We start from the raw sequence: 17,690 nt of genomic DNA on the forward strand, positions 1-17,690 counted from the left end.
AGGAACTGATTTTGATTGATCCGCGTATATCTGAATCAATCAACCAAAATGGTTCATAAATACTTAATCGCTAGTTTAACGTGTTGTAGATTCAGACCATCAGGTCCGTTATCCAAATGTAAAATATTTTTGGGCGATGAAATTATAAATAATCAACTCCATATTCTAACGTCTGGAGCAAGAAGCCAGGTTCTAAACATGATATTAATATGCATCACTCTATGCACACTTCTTGTAGATATATTCATTCAAAGCTGTTTTAAGAGAATGCATAATGGTGCAGCAGTAATTGTGTCTCCTGATCATCAAACTATCGGAAATTATACCTCGCAAGAACTGACCATGCCTCACATCAAAGTGGAGCCCGACGAGGATTATAAATACAAACAAGAAATTAGAAACACAGTTTTAGTTAAAAATCATAATAACAATAATAATAACAATAACAACGACAGTTATATGAAATGTAAACGAAAAATTAATTTTAACTATTCAAATATGCCTGGCCAACAACCAGCGTCCGTTGCAAGACGAAATGCACGGGAACGGAATCGAGTGAAGCAAGTGAACAACGGATTCGCAACTCTTAGATCTCATATACCATTGTCCGTAGCGGCAGCTTTGACTTCAAGTGCAGCAGCCAACAGGTCCGCAGCAGCTAGTAAAAAGCTTAGTAAAGTGGAAACGCTGAGGATGGCTGTAGAATACATAAGATCCTTGCAAGATATGCTAGACGATTCGGAATCGGGACATTCCACCTCTCACCACTCGGACGATAGTTACTACCGAAATATGAAGCAAATAGACTCCATGTCAGAAGCTTCTACCTCACCACCTCCATCTTCCTATGCTTCCGAAGGTTCCTATGTTACTCCTATTTCCAACAACCAAAACGATAGCAGCAACTATCCGGAAAATTACGATTCCATGAGCCCTGAGGATGAGGAACTTTTAGACGTAATCTCATGGTGGCAGCAGAGTCAGTGATTTAAAAAGGTAATTATCAATTTATTTGAAACTACATATCACATTAGTATTTCCTTTCCTCAATTCATTTCAACAGTTTTATTACAAACCTAAGGATACGATAGGATTATGTAGATAATACTCGAAATGCTTTCGGTCATCATTATACGTAGTAGATACCAACGTTTTCTTCTCTCCAAACTCAGCAAAAAGAATCATACATGAAAGTTCTTTTTCTACATTATACGATGTAGGTAGGTTTTATGTCAAATGGAACCGAGAGGAAAGGAATGAATTTACAAGAAAAACATTCAACATACAGTATAATAGATAACTTTAAAAGATTCCTCTGTAGTGGTGAAGTAGACATCTCCACTAATATTTTATTACAAGAGATTCTTCTGAATTGGTGAAGTAGACATGTCATCTCCACTAATTTTCATTACTCTTGAACTTTTTACTCCACTTTCATAGAGAACTTTCTTATTTAATTTTCCACTGCCTCATTTTTACCTATTTTGATATGCATAGGATTAACTTTTTACCTAAAACAAGATTTCAGTTTGGTCAAAAATAGATTTACTTCTAGTAAATCGGGTGAATGTACCAGTAGTCGACTTTACACCAGTAGTCGATCACTCGGTCATGTTTAGTTAATTTTAAGCTATAAACAAATCAGGTTAGTTTTCCCCTCATAGGAAGACAAAGCATCAAAATTTGTTCCTTTGTGTTTGAACACGTGCTTTCTAAACCAGATTTTCAAGTTTACTTTCCGGAAAATTATTATTATTTTTTATCAATTTTTTAAGAGGTGAAACAATTTCAAAAAATTTTTAGTTCGGTAACAAAGTAGATAACGTCATTCGATTCTGGAATGTCATATCACAAGACCAAACCTAATACCTAGGTCATCCTGATAAGCCAATTAAAACATATCTGATAATTATAAAGTCAACTCTAATGATTTTTATTAGGTGAATCTCATTCCAATCTAATAATGTCATTCACGTAGTTACCTTTAAAAATAGCATAGTCTGCATGCTTGCGGGATCATGACGTCAAAAATTGTTGAGCACAAATTTCGAGAGGCAAGAGATGAGTATGTATAATAATACCTAATAATAATTACCTATACCATCTTCTCAATTTTAAAACCACATGTAGCGCATAGCAAAAAGAAGTATGTTAAATGTTGCAAAAATATGTTAAATGTTCTGCGATATGCTATACTTACAATTAAAATGTTTTAGTGGCTCACTGCAGAGATTGATAAACGATGAAACCTACGAAATGGTAAAAGTCCAAGGCTTCGAAGAGAAAAAGTTGCACAAATTGACCAATTACATCAGTGAGCTCACCTAATCTAGTTTGATACCACACACGCTAATCACCATTCATTGACAAGACTTCTTCATTCTTACTGGCAATAAATTTCATGGTATTTTAAAAGCTTCGTTAATTCTGAACATTTTCATTCAGGGAAAGAACATGTACACTTTTTTTCCTCAGGATAAATGCTAGAAACGTGCTGAGTTCAAATCCCCAATATGGTATCGGATCTTAGTGTAAATGAGTTCCCGATCAGGTAGGTAATTTATAACAAATGGATTCTTTACTTTCTCAAAGAAAAATAGCTCAAAAGTTCTGTATCTATCTCCATTCGAAAACTTGATAAAGGTGTACTTATGTTTAGTTGGTTTTTTGGTACCTAGCTAGTTGCTTCATTTTCATAACAAAATTCTTAGCTATGCAATTTATGATGTGTGTTTTTTTTACAAAGCCGTACAGCCGTGCACCATTTACATGAACTTCACAAATCATCATATATTATCCAAACATTGTTTCATGAGTTGAGATTCGAAAACTTGATAAAGGTGTACTTATGTTTAGTTGGTTTTTTGGTACCTAGCTAGGTAGTTGCTTCATTTTCATAACAAAATTCTCAGCTATGCAAGTTATGATGTGTGTTTTTTTTTACAAAGCCGTACAGCCGTGCACCATTTACATGAACTTCACAAATCATCATATATTATCCAAACATTGTTTCATGAGTTGATGGCTCTAGTTGAAATACTTAAGACCAAACCTTCTCTTTAAACCAAACACTTTAAAATAGCAAAATTTCTTAGATTCATTTTATTACAATTTTAAAAGATCAATGATAAGATAAAATTTGTGCTATATCACAATATCTTCTAGTAAAATATTCAATTCAAAAAGTGCACAACCATCGAGTTACTCTGAAACGTGGCCAGGAAAAAAATCTGAATGGGACTAAAAATCTAAAAGAAAAAAGAAGGAAAAAAAAATAATTAAAATTCTACACAAGAAGTTCATACAAAATCCAAATAAGGAAACTTAGTAAGAAAAGTAAATGAAAAGAAGAATGAAAGAACTCTTTCTAGAAGTTAAAGAGAAGAAAAAAATGGATTTTGAAATTGATATGGGAAAAAACATGTATCGGAGAAAAGAATTAATACACGCAGAATATACGTAATTATTCTAGACTGCACTTTACTTTAGCCAGAAATTGTTCACAAGGTTGTTCTAACTTTATCAAAATCTAGCACTAAGAACAATGATTCCAAGGTAGGTACCTATTTTGATATGCATAGGATTAACTTTTTACCTAAAACAAGATTTCAGTTTGGTCAAAAATAGATTTACTTCTAGTAAATCATACTTGTACCTAAGGTATGAATTTAACAAAATGTTGTTCAACGGGCAAAGTTTCTTTTCAGTTGAGAAAACAAAAATCAGTATTGTATGGGTATTTCATCCAATGAAGGAAAGAAAAAACACACACACCAGGTTTTGATTAAGGTATGAATTTAACAAAATGTTGTTCAACAGGCAAATTTTCTTTTCAGTTGAGAAAACAAAAATCAGTATTGTATGGGTATTTCATCCAATGAAGGAAAGAAAAAACACACACACCAGGTTTTGAAAAGAGAGAGAAAAAAATGAATTAAAATCAAAACAATAATGTTGCTTTTTGCTAAAACCTTTTATGAATGATCTGTTTTTAATTTTTTAATTAAATTCTTCAGCATTTTAACATGCTTCTTTTACAACTTGCTCAGGCACCAAATGAATGGGGATAGGCCAGATGCGTTATCAGAGTAGTAAGGATCTTTCTTTACTGTTGTTTCACAAGTATCCATTAGTCCTTATCGCCGATTTGAGAAAGACTATTTACTGACGAAAAAAGTCCTTACTTAGATTTAAGGAAACAAATTTTATTTCTATTGTACTATGATGGGTAGTGTTCATATTTTATTTCTAGTTCATGTCAAACGCCGATTATTATGTTCAGAGATAAACAAAAAAGTCTGGAAGTTAGGTACCTACTCAAAACTTTCCAATTAAAATCAAATTCAATGAAAATATACCTACCTTTCGAGATGATTTGGATAACGGTATGAAGAGCTCACTACTTACCCCAGTTACAAAAGCCTAAGTGTTCATATTTTATTTCTAGTTCATGTCAAACGCCGATTATTGTGTTCAGAGATAAACAAAAAAGTCTGGAAGTTAGGTACTCAAAACTTTCCAATTAAAGTCAAATTCAATGAAAATATACCTACCTTTCGAGATGATTTGGATAACGGTATGAAGAGCTCACTACTTACCCCAGTTACAAAAGCCTAGTAAAGGCCCTGTCGCCTTGATGGAATAAAACTCATTTGTCTATGTTCGCTCTAGACTTTTTTCATGTAACTAAATAGGTATGTGTATTTTTTAAATAAAAGTTCGTTAAAAGATTGAGCTTTAGCTTTTTATAAGAAAAGAAGTCGTTTTATGATTGATTGCAAAGGGAATAATAATATTGTGTCACTAAATGATAGAAAGATGTTTCAAGCGTTCAGGAATGTCTAGAAAAGATTTCTTACGTAAAGCCCATTGCACTCATAAAGTATTGCATTTTTTTCTTCTTTTTCAGGAACAAAAAAGACAATAATTCATTAAATAAATATTAGAAATTTAGAAAAAAATAATACATACCTACGGGGAAAAATTCTGATACCGTTTTTGAACACTAGTAGGTACTTATCATCAGTGGTGTACTTACTTATCTCTAATGGTATTCGTAGGTAGCTGTAGGTATGCACCTTATTTTTTTAGTACCTAAGTAATTTACATATATAGTAACATAGTAGGTATACTTTGTTGGTATGAAGCACCTATAGACATTAGCGTCTCTTTCCTACAGTTTTATTTTTGTTTGTAAAGTTAATTTCGACTTCGGCTTGCCAGATCGCCGCTTTTACTCTCACACCTAGTTTTCATCCTCCATACCGTCCTATTTTTTCCTCCTAATATGTCTGAAATTCAATGTGTGAATTCAATCACCTTTTTCGATCTTCTCCGTTCTGTATCATTTTCTGTCATCTCTTTACTTAGATCTTTGTTATCTGATCTTATAAATAAACTTCTGATTCTAACCACAGAATGGTCAGCGATTACTTCTATAGCACACGTCACTGGTCACCATTAAAATTCCATATCGCTGAAGATATGAAATAAATGATTTGATTCGATGAATCTTTGTTATCTGATCTTATAAATGAACTTCTGATTCTAACCACAGAACGGTCAGCGATTACTTCTATAGCACACGTCACTGGTCACCATTAAAATTCCATATCGCTGAAGATATGAAATAAATGATTTGATTCGATTTTTTCATCTATTTAATGATTTATTATTAAACTTACTTTTTTTGTATCATTTATGAAGAAAGCATTAAGGTTTAATAATTTCTTATAAAAATATGATATTGTGTGTAAATCGATTTTTATTTTATAAAACAAGAAATCATATATTGCTCTTTGAAAAGTAAATTACATATTATTAGTTTCTCATGATCAACTTGGGAGTTTCAAATAAAGCGACCTGTAATTTTATATCAAAGACAGCGTGCACAATTATTAAGGCCTGTTTCTCATGATCAACTTGGGAGTTTCAAATAAAGCGACCTGTAATTTTATATCAAAGACAGCGTGCACAATTATTAAGGCCTCCCAAGTTCAGTTTTAGTTTATATCAGCAATGTACTGTACACAAATCATTTAGTGCTGTTTAGAGAACTCTGGAATTATTTTTTAGACTGCATCATTATTCAAAATAAATATATATTGACTCTTTATGAACTCATAATATTTTTATACCGTTTTGTAAAATTTCTGGGAGAAGATTGATAAAATTGACTTACGTCAGTAATCAGTCTAGCCTAAATTAAATAAATAGATTTACGAGTATGTAATCATAAGCATTAATGTAATCATAAGTATTATTAACGTGTACTGTTTTATTAACTCCTGTATTTGCAACAAAAGCTTTATATAAGAATACTACCCAGCAATATCAGAGGAAGAAATGTGATAGTAATAAAATATCACTAAGCGATCACAAGCTAGGTACATTTATAATAATTTACTGTTTATAATAAATACTTTGAAATACTACCTACATGTTTAGATTTTTAAACATTTTAATTTGATTAAAGAGCTTGATATTCTCGACACTTTTAGTATTGTTCTTGTTTAGATTTTGTATTTTCTCATTTCTTGTAATAATACCCAATATATCTTCTGAACGCGTACTACCTACCTATTTTCTACTAAACATACACTTAATAAATATTATTGTATAAGGTATGAGATTTATTTGTGTAAGTAAGTACATGCGACAAATACCTAGGTAAAAGTAAATGTAATGACAAAATGAGATATTAATACTCGTAAATCAGACATCTCCACTAACAAATAGATATACTTCAAAAATACCAACCTTGAGATCTACTATAATAGGTAAAAGTAAATGTAATGACGAAATGAGATATTAATACTCGTAAATCAGACATCTCCACTAACAAATAGATATACTTCAAAAATACCAACCTTGAGATCTACTATAATAATTTATCTATTTTCCAGGGGTACGAATAATTGCATCTCCACTACCTATAACAATAATGTGTTTCAAACGTACGAGTATAACACTCATTTGTATCTTTAGAGGAGCAGTTGCATCTCCACCAAAAATACAATATTGATAGAAGTAAAACTCGGCAAAAATACGATTTGTGGACTAAATTTCTGGATACAACAACAATAATAAATGAAATTATTTCTTATTCTTCTTTTAACTGTCTATACCAAATCGTATTTCGTATTTCAGCCGTCCAATAACCTACATCTTTGCTAATTACCTAGCTGATGCTCAAATCCTTCAGCGAAAATGAAATTCAGCACATCTACCAGCTACCTGGACCTGTTCGATACTCCCATTTGTATCTCGAGCCATCCTGAATCAACAAATGAAATTATTTCTTATTCTTCTTTTAACTGTCTATACCAAATCTTTTTCGTATTTCAGCCGTCCAATAACCTACATCTTTGCTAATTACCTAGCTGATGCTCAAAACCTTCAGCGAAAATGAAATTCAGCACATCTACCAGCTACCTGGACCTGTTCGATACTCCCATTTGTATCTCGAGCCATCCTGAATCAATATAAATTAAAAATAATAAACGAAACATACGATAATCATTAATAATACTCTTACAGATGAGATAAAAACATAAAAATAAAAGAAGAAATACACATAAAATATGATACAGAAAGAAGAGTTGGAGAGTTAAGGTATCTTGAGGTATTAAAAATTAAAAAGAAAAATTCCGACCCGGTTTGAATGGATAGGAAGGGCAGCATAGAGATGGGTTAGCCATGCGCCACATGATTCTGCCACGCGTCTCAGCGTACGACCAATCCCCTCCACCAGTTCCAAAACCGAGGGTTCGTGGTACTTTGAGCGTAGTGCTACCTCTTCTTGCAGCATTTCAATGGTTGCTCTCGAACGCGTTGGAGGTGCGTCTTTGCAGCGTTTAACGTGTTTTCTTTAGGCTTTTGATTTTTTATATTTTCCAGTTTTACGTTTAAATTACTGATTGTTTGGGACGTTTTTAAATAATGTTTATTTTTTTCATTAAGTGCTAATATAATAGTTTAGTGTTTAATAAATTATATATTTTTTAAAATAAATAAATAAATATTATTCAGATGCTATAAAGATAATACTGATATAAGAAAATAGCTAAGGTAGTACTCAAGATGAAAGCATATTTACCTATCAGAAAATGAGAATATATACTTGGGTACTCCAGTTTTAGTGTTCAATGAAGAAAATTATGGTAACAATAGAATTTTCTTTTCAAGATTTATGACACAAATGACCGTGCATATTCTATCAAGTGCAAGAGATCTATTGAAAAGCAAAGTGAACTCTCATTTAAAAAGGTCCATATATTTGGTGGAGTTGTGGGGTACAAATATGTCAGGAATAATGTACAAAATAAATCAAAGTCGTCGCACACTTTCAGACAATTTAGAAAAACAAGATTTTAATGACGTCTCTTTTCGATTGTTTATAATCAGGTCCATATATTTGGTGGAGTTGTGGGGTACAAATATGTCAGGAATAATGTACAAAATAAATCAAAGTTTTGAAAAGCAAAGTGAATCAGATTAAACAAATCTTCTATTCAACAGATGTGATGAAGTTGATAAAATCAACAGGTAGAATATGTTGCTACCTCATAAAGGTATGTAGGTAAATAAACTAAATTAGGTCAAATTAATCTGGATAAAAAAAAATGAACTGAAACTAGTCCAAGAGAAAAACAAAGATCTCAATATAGTATTAGGTGCGCGTATGAAGAGAGAGTAACATAATGATTTGAAATTCAAACCCATGAAATTACATATGGTAAACAAGAGATTTCAGTGGAAGAATCTGGATAAAAAAAATAAACTGAAACTAGTCAAAGAGAAAAACAAAGATCTCAATATAATAGGTGCGCGTATGAAGAGAGAGTAACATAATGATTTGAAATTCAAACCCATGAAATTACATATGGTAAACAAGAGATTTCAGTGGAAACATATGGTATAGGTACAGATGTAGATTAGGTAGAAAAGATACATAAACACATGTTACAGATTAAATAGGCACCTTCAACATGGTGTTTTTTTATGGAGAGAACAACTGGTTGGTATATTAGGTGGATCGGAACTACTCCACTTGGATTTCCTTCTGACATCCCCTACGTTACTCACCAGTTATATTAGTAGCCTCAAACTCTGAACTAAGTACAAAATATAACTATTCAGATTTCAGATGCTAATTGAATACAAAATCTTAGAAATGTATTAATTTGAAACACACAACAGTTAATCAATTCGTTAATATGTATGTATAAATGTAGATGAGACAGGAGTTTGAAGTTAAAAACAACAGTCAATAGTATTAATTTTGTAGTTATTTTCCATTTTAGAACAAAAATTTAGTAATCCTATCAAAACTTTTTATTGAAAAATACGAGTAGCTACCTCTTCGAAGGTAAACCTACTTAGGTTTAAAAACTTGCTTCGAATCTTTCAACAACATAGGAACAGAAGTTGAGCTCATATAATACATTAAAGATTATACCTAATTATCTTTTAAAGTTATCTATTATACTGTATGTTGAATGTTTTTCTTGTAAATTCATTCCTTTCCTCTCGGTTCCATTTGACATAAAACCTACATCGTATAATGTAGAAAAAGAACTTTCATGTATGATTATTTTTGCTGAGTTCAAGAGTAGTTTTCATCCGAAGATTATTAGAAAATGCTTTGTTGAGAGAAGAAAACGTTGGTATCTACTACGTATAATGATGACCGAAAGCATTTCGAGTATTATCTACATAATCCTATCGTATCCTTAGGGATACAACCTACATCAGAAGGTACTTGTAATTCAGGCCCGAATTTAACAAAATATTGTTCATGTCAAATTTGTTAACATAAAAAAATTTCTGAAAAAAATTAATACGAGTAATGCAGTTAAAGAACAAATTTCATGAACGCCATGATACCTCTCATTGATAATTTTGACCTTAATAAAGTATACAGTTCTCCAAAATTTATCAATCTACTACGATAACATAAGACTATTTATTATGTACTCGTAAATGAGAAAAATACGAACCTACCTGCCTGTCGTCCTATTATTTATCACTTAATTTTGAGGATTATAAAATCAAACAACATGAATGCTTTCATACCTCATGCAAACAGCTTTGAATGAATATATCTACAAGAAGTGTGCATAGAGTGATGCATATTAATATCATGTTTAGAATCTGGCTTCTTGCTCCAGTCGTTTAGAATATGGAGTTAATTATTTATAATTTCATCGCCCAAAAATATTTTACATTTGGATAACGGACCTCGTTTAGAATATGGAGTTAATTATTTATAATTTCATCGCCCAAAAATATTTTACATTTGGATAACGGACCTTTGATGATAAATTACCTTTGATTCTTCATCCATTCTTTTTATTTCCATGTATAGTCATTTTTACTGCAGTTATTCTGTGACTATTTCTAATTAGACATTTGTCGTAGGTACCATGTTTTCAAACTATGTTCCTACTTGACTAATTTATTAAGACCTGAGTTTACCTTTTTGTGTATTTTGTTGTGCTCTTTCGACCTGAGATTCGACACACACACTCGAGTCCCAATATTTTTTAGACTTTTCCGAGTTAACTTTGCAGTAAAAATTGTCTACTTTTTGTTCGATACTTTAATATATTTTATAGTTAGGTCTAGTCATTGTTATTGTGTTATGTATAGTAAATATTTTCTCATTTGTAAATTACATTATTTATAAGCTTTCTGATCAATATGTATCTCTCGATATGTTTACAATGAAATTTTGTGCCTTTTTCCAAGTGCTCCTTACTCCTTATAAAAATCTGTACTTTGTGCTAGTTTTTAAACGCACCTTGTAACGTTGGTATAGGTAAAGCCGTCTATTGTTCTACCTGAGGTCTGTATTATTTGCTTGAATATTTTATCTTTGTCATAAGATAGGTATTTGTCCTTTTTCTAAACATCACATTTCTTCCCCTTGAAAATTTCAACGTTAGAAGTTAGAACGTTGAAAGAGTATTGGGAGCAAACGAAATGAAATACGTTGGTATAGGTAAAGCCATCTATTGTTCTACCTGAGGTCTGTATTATTTGCTTGAATATTTTATCTTTGTCATAAGATATTTGTCCTTTTTCTAAACATCACATTTCTTCCCCTTGAAAATTTCAACGTTAGATGTTAGAACGTTGAAAGAGTATTGGGAGCAAACGAAATGAAAATTTTATTAAAATCCTTTCTGAAATTACCACTAAGCAATACCTACTTGAAACAATATTCATATTCGTCTGTTATGAATTGTGTCTTTGGCATCTCCACTAATTTTATCACATAGGTATGAGATTCCTCTGTAGTGGTGAAGTAGACATCTCCACTAATATTTTATTACAAGAGATTCTTCTGAATTGGTGAAGTAGACATCTCCACTAATTTTCATTACTCTTGAACTTTTTACTCCACTTTCATAGAGAACTTTCTTATTTAATTTTCCACTGCCTCATTTTTACCTTCGAGTTCTCAATCCACAGAATTCGAGGGAGTATAAGTACTGGAGGGTAAATTATTGTGTTAAAAGACCTTTTTTATACAATGGTTATTTCTCTGATCTATCGAGATTTTTTTCACACTCCCTACCTAGATCCATTTTATATTTCCAAATTTTTGAAGGAAAAAAAAATCATACAAGGTATTTTTGATAATCAATTTTCGAAAGAAGACGTATCGTTTATCAATAAATATTACAGTGTGTGTCTAATGGCTTTTTGTCCAGTATTTTTAGAATAGAATTTCAGCCATGTCATAATTGAAATTTATATTTTCGAATTTCAACGACTAGGTTCCATATTTCACTTTTAGTTGAAATCGGTATGTCTTTTATCTTGGTTAACACATCCGACTTTTAGAAAAAGATACCCTAACTACATTATTTAGTTACACCTATAAAGTAAAATATACCGCTGTATATGCAATTTTTGAAACGAGAAACTCAAAAATGTTACCTTCAATCAAAAAAGTAATGATATTCTTCAATGTGAAAACTGCAACAACGGAGATCAAGTCATAGGGATGAATAAAACAAATTGCATTGAGAACAGAAAAATTTCAAATTATAAAAGTCACTTATCTTAGTAGTAAGTCAAACAGGATTTGATTGGCGTCCCAAATCCAATATTTATGTCAAATGTATTTGAATGAGAAATTGAAAATAGTAGCTATATCTTTAACTCATTTTTAGTTATAAGTTCGAGGCTCATTTTCATTGTTTAATTTGAATGGACCTCTTCTTATCCTAGGTTTTTAAGTAGGTATCTACCAACTTAATTAAAAAATCAAAATGAGCTTCGGACAGACATTATTCACCTACATGATTATAAACAATCGAAAAGAGACGTCATTAAAATCTTGTTTTTCTAAATTGTCTGAAAGTGTGCGACGACTTTGATTTATTTTGTACATTATTCCTGTTAATTTAATACAATTTCAGTTCAGAAGAAGGTAAGTCCAAGTGTTTGGAAAGGAAAAGAACAAACGGACAAATCCTTTACCAGGAAAATATCGGAACACCAACCTGTCGCTTTCGGGAGTGAAAATCATTTGGCCTGACCAGAAAAGATCCTCCAACAGTGAGACTAGTAGAATCTATGAGTAAGAAAGGTGCGGTGGTTATTCATGAATAATTTATTCTCGAAAGACATTTAAATCATTAACATGCACCATCCACCCCGAACTTCATTATTTTCATTGTGCTCTATTTGATGATAGATTACCTTTGATTCTTCATTCATTCTTTTATTTCCATGTATAGTCATTTTTACTGCAGTTATTCTGTGACTATTTCTACTTAGACATTTGTCGTAGGTACCATGTTTGCAAACTATGTTCCTACTTGACTAATTTGTTAAGACCTGAGATTACCTTTTTGTGTATTTCGTTGTGCTCTTTCGACCTGAGATTCGACACACACTCGAGTCCTAATATTTTTTAGACTTTTCCGAGTTAACTTTGCAGTAAAAATTGTCTACTTTTTGTTCGATACTTTAATATATTTTATAGTTAGGTCTCTAAACATCACATTTCTTCCCCTTGAAAATTTCAACGTTAGAAGTTAGAACGTTGAAAGAGTATTGGGAGCAAACGAAATGAAAATTTTATTAAAATCCTTTCTGAAATTACCACTAAGCAATACCTAGGTACTTGAAACAATATTCATATTCGTCTGTTATGAATTGTGTCTTTGGCATCTCCACTAATTTTATCACATAGGTATGAGATTCCTCTGTAGTGGTGAAGTAGACATCTCCACTAATATTTTATTACAAGAGATTCTTCTGAATTGGTGAAGTAGACATCTCCACTAATTTTCATTACTCTTGAACTTTTTACTCCACTTTCATAGAGAACTTTCTTATTTAATTTTCCACTGCCTCATTTTTACCTTCGAGTTCTCAATCCACAGAATTCGAGGGAGTATAAGTACTGGAGGGTAAATTATTGTGTTAAAAGACCTTTTTTATACAATGGTTATTTCTCTGATCTATCGAGATTTTTTTCACACTCCCTACCTAGATCCATTTTATATTTCCAAATTTTTGAAGGAAAAAAAAATCATACAAGGTATTTTTGATAATCAATTTTCGAAAGAAGACGTATCGTTTATCAATAAATATTACAGTGTGTGTCTAATGGCTTTTTGTCCAGTATTTTTAGAATAGAATTTCAGCCATGTCATAATTGAAATTTATATTTTCGAATTTCAACGACAAACTAGGTCCCATATTTCACTTTTAGTTGAAATCGGTATGTCTTTTATCTTGGTTGACACATCCGACTTTTAGAAAAAGATACCCTAACTACATTATTTAGTTACACCTATAAAGTAAAATATACCGCTGTATATGCAATTTTTAAATTCTGGAATTTTATAAATATCGGATGTTTTGTTGACATGCACTTTTGGCACATCCACTAATATTGTTATCCTTATCAGATAAAATTGAACTGCGTTATTTTTCAAGTGTCACTTACATTTCGCGAAGCATCAATTGATGTTGATATATTGCAGCATGCAGGACTAATTTTACAATCGCAATAATAAATTCTTGTACTTAGTTGCATATTCTCCTGCAGATTTGATATTTTGATAAAACTAAATGTTTAGAAATAAAAAATGCATAAACATAATCGAACAGATAAGCTCAATAATTAAATTGTTGCACTTTTTCCCCGTATAAAACAAGCACTGGTACGTGCAACAAAATCAAAAGAAGATACCGGATTAGAGATAAAATAACGACAAAATATTTTGTTCTGAACATGATCGAAACTTGAACAATTTTTCATTACAATTTGTACATTTCTTCTCTTTTGTTCCTTACAATAAAAAATTCTATCTTTCTGAAGGTTCGTTTCTCGGCAGGACGCTAAATTAAAGATGGTACATTTTTCTCTGTATCCTTCATCACAAGTTAATAATGGTAGGTACCTACTTAGTCATACCAATATCCATACATATTAATTTCGTAAGATAACATCAATTGAAAACGGAGGATAAAGTTTTTTGTCTTCTTGAGATTCAGATGAGAAGGTACTGATTACATCTCCACTAATTTTATTGCTTGAAAATGGAGGACTAGAATTTCTCCTGATTCTCAGAGAGGCATTCTCTTAGCTACACCTCGAATTGTCCAGAAGAAATGAAGAGAGTGATTTTAAAATATGCATGCGTATGAATAGATAAAATATTCAAAATAGTAATCAGAAAACCAGTTACCAAGCTGTTACCCTCCGCTTTATGGAATACAAAAAATCCTTCTGCATACAATAGGTTCAGTTCAGTTTCAAAGGTCTTTAAAGTTGTGAGGGGAGAAACACAGAAAATGCATGCACCATCATGAAGTAAAGAAACCAACAATATCACCAACAAACAGCCCTATGGTATCCACAATCTTGCAATTGAGGCGAAACTGAAAAAGTCCCGAAAGTCATCCCAATTCCCTATTTCACGATCTATTTTAAAATTAAGAAAAATAGTAAAAATCGCGTTGAAATTGCTACCTATTCTTGATTTATAAATTTTAGAAATATGATATTCCATTCCAACGAACAAGACAATGTTCGTTCCTAGATATCAATTTCATCCTTATCCATATCTCCACGATTTGATCTTCGTAGAGCCTCAACCCCCTGTCTGGATAGCTGTAATATCAGATTTGAGATATTTGGTGAGAGTTAAATGATCAAGAACACCATATTATTATTCTGGAAGCTTCATCGTTAAAGTTTTCAGCATGGGTTGACATTGTTGACAAGAATTATTGGATAGCTGTAATATCAGATTTGAGATATTTGGTGACAGTTAAATGATCAAGAACACCATATTATTATTCTGGAAGCTTCATCGTTAAAGTTTTCAGCATGGGTTGACATTGTTGACAAGAATTATGCGAATTTCTTTCAATGTCTATAACAACTAAAGAAGAAATAATACTTGTATTCTGCACTATAAACATTTTTTCCCTCTGAGAATGCTAAATGAAGTCATCTTTGACTAAATCAGGTATCTCCTTAAAATTAACTTTCAGTAGTGTTGTAAAACTAAATGATCAAATTATTCTGAACATCATAAAGTTTTAGAAAAAGAAGACGAGATAGGTACGAGTATATCTTGGTATTTTCTGTTTAATTTCCCTCACTAAATTTTATTTTGGTCGCTTACTTGTTGGAAGTCGGTTGATCATATATGAATGCTGGGATTTTTTTAGTACTTCAGTTAGCAAGTCTTTTATATTTGGAGAACCTCTCATTCATTCTGTTTTGGTTTTATGACATTTAGGATGCATTACGAAATTCTTTTAATCATTCATTAAGTGCATTCAGACACGAATTTTGTTTTATTTCTATAAAAAACTAAAGAAGAAATAATACTTGTATTTTGCACTATAAACATTTTTTCCCTCTGAGAATGCTAAATGAAGTCATCTTTGACTAAATCAGGTATCTCTTTAAAATTAACTTTCAGTAGTGTTGTAAAACTAAATGATTAAATTATTCTGAACATCATAAAGTTTTAGAAAAAGAAGACGAGATAGGTATATCTTGGTATTTTCTGTTTAATTTCCCTCACTAAATTTTATTTTGGTCCCTTACTTGTTGGAAGTCGGTTGATCATTTATGAATGTTGGGATTTTTTTAGTACTTCAGTTAGCAAGTCTTTTTTATTTGGAGAACCTCTCATTCATTCTTTCTGTTTTGGTTTTATGACATTTAGGATGCATTACGAAATTCTTTTAATCATTCATTAAGTGCATTCAGACACGAATTTTGTTTTATAGCTTCTTTTTCTATACAATATTTTTGAAAGGAAATTATTGAGCTAACTAGGAATTCGCCCTTATTATCTGCCCCTTCTGAGTCCAAGATTAACACATATTGACATTTAAATTGAGAAATTACCCTTTCAATAAGACGGTTTTGGACGTGTAAATTTTGTACACATCTTACTTTTCAATTTCACAAGATTAAAAATGAAAAACGTTGAATTTCAATACTATCATGAGATATATTATTTTAATCTAGTTTCTATGTTGTAAAATTTGTACACACTTTACTTTTCAATTTCACAAGATTAAAAATGAAAAACGTTGAATTTCAATACTATCATGAGATATATTATTTTAATCTAGTTTCTATGTAGAACAAAAAGGATGAGGTTTTTGAGCTCTCAGACTTTACGGAAGACCCATAGTGCTTGAAAATGAAGAAGCATTTTTTTTTTTTTTTTTTCGACAATCCAGGAACAATCTTCCTCTCCTTCCTTTCTTTTTGAATCCCTCTTCAGTGTTCTTTTCGTATAATGTAAGGAGACGAGATTAAGTTTCTATGTAGAACAAAAAGGATGAGGTTTTTGAGCTCTCAGACTTTACGGAAGACCCATAGTGCTTGAAAATGAAGAAGCATTTTTTTTTCAACAATCCAGGAACAATCTTCCTCTCCTTCCTTTCTTTTTGAATCCCTCTTCAGTGTTCTTTTCGTATAATGTAAGGAGACGAGATTAATAGCAAGAGTTCCTTTCGGATACAAAACTGAAGAGGTTAAAAACTTGGGGTTTGGGAAGATACCCTATACCTACCATACCAAATTACGAGGAAGGGGCTTGGTAAAGAGAAGTCTACAACAATTTTGATATTCTAGTCCCTATTTCCTGCAAAACTTAATGCATGTTACTTGTTGTTTTCATATCCTATAGATATCTAACAGAATTTTTCTGCTTCTGTCTGTTCACAGGTGTTCTATGCCCGAGGCAATATTGTGGCGTAAAATATGTTATGGTTGATGCACAGAAAATAAACGTTGTTTCTGCACCAAAAATGTCCTGCGCGACACCAAAGGATTGATTGAAGTTAGAAAATGAAGAATGTCCCTAAACGAGAAACTCAAAAATGTTACCTTCAATCAAAAAAGTAATGATATTCTTCAATGCGAATCCGTAACAACGGAGATCAAGTCATAGGGATGAATAAAACAAATTGCATTGAGAAGAGAAAAATTTCAAATTATAAAAGTCACTTATCTTAGTAGTAAGTTAAACAGGATTTGATTGGCGTCCCAAATCCAATATTTATGTCAAATGTATTTGAATGAGAAATTGAAAATACCTAGTAGCTATATCTTTAACTCATTTTTAGTTATTTGATTGTAATTATTTCACAAATTTCTCAAGTTTGAGGCTCATTTTCATTGT

The 17,690-nt window shown here is 31.5% G+C and overlaps 1 protein-coding gene across 1 annotated transcript; it reads left to right on the top strand.

The window, feature by feature from the left end:
* Nucleotides 1-267: 267 nt before the first annotated feature.
* On the top strand, nucleotides 268-17,325 carry LOC103505045 (achaete-scute homolog 1a-like). Its single transcript, XM_008469352.1, has 2 exons — nucleotides 268-996; nucleotides 17,234-17,325. The coding sequence occupies exon 1, from the start codon at nucleotides 268-270 to the stop codon at nucleotides 985-987; it is 720 nt and encodes a 239-aa protein (XP_008467574.1). The 3' UTR covers nucleotides 988-996; nucleotides 17,234-17,325.
* Nucleotides 17,326-17,690: the final 365 nt, after the last annotated feature.

Source organism: Diaphorina citri, unplaced genomic scaffold (assembly GCF_000475195.1).
Source record: "Diaphorina citri unplaced genomic scaffold, Diaci psyllid genome assembly version 1.1 scaffold147, whole genome shotgun sequence".
Lineage (NCBI taxonomy): Eukaryota > Metazoa > Arthropoda > Insecta > Hemiptera > Psyllidae > Diaphorina > Diaphorina citri.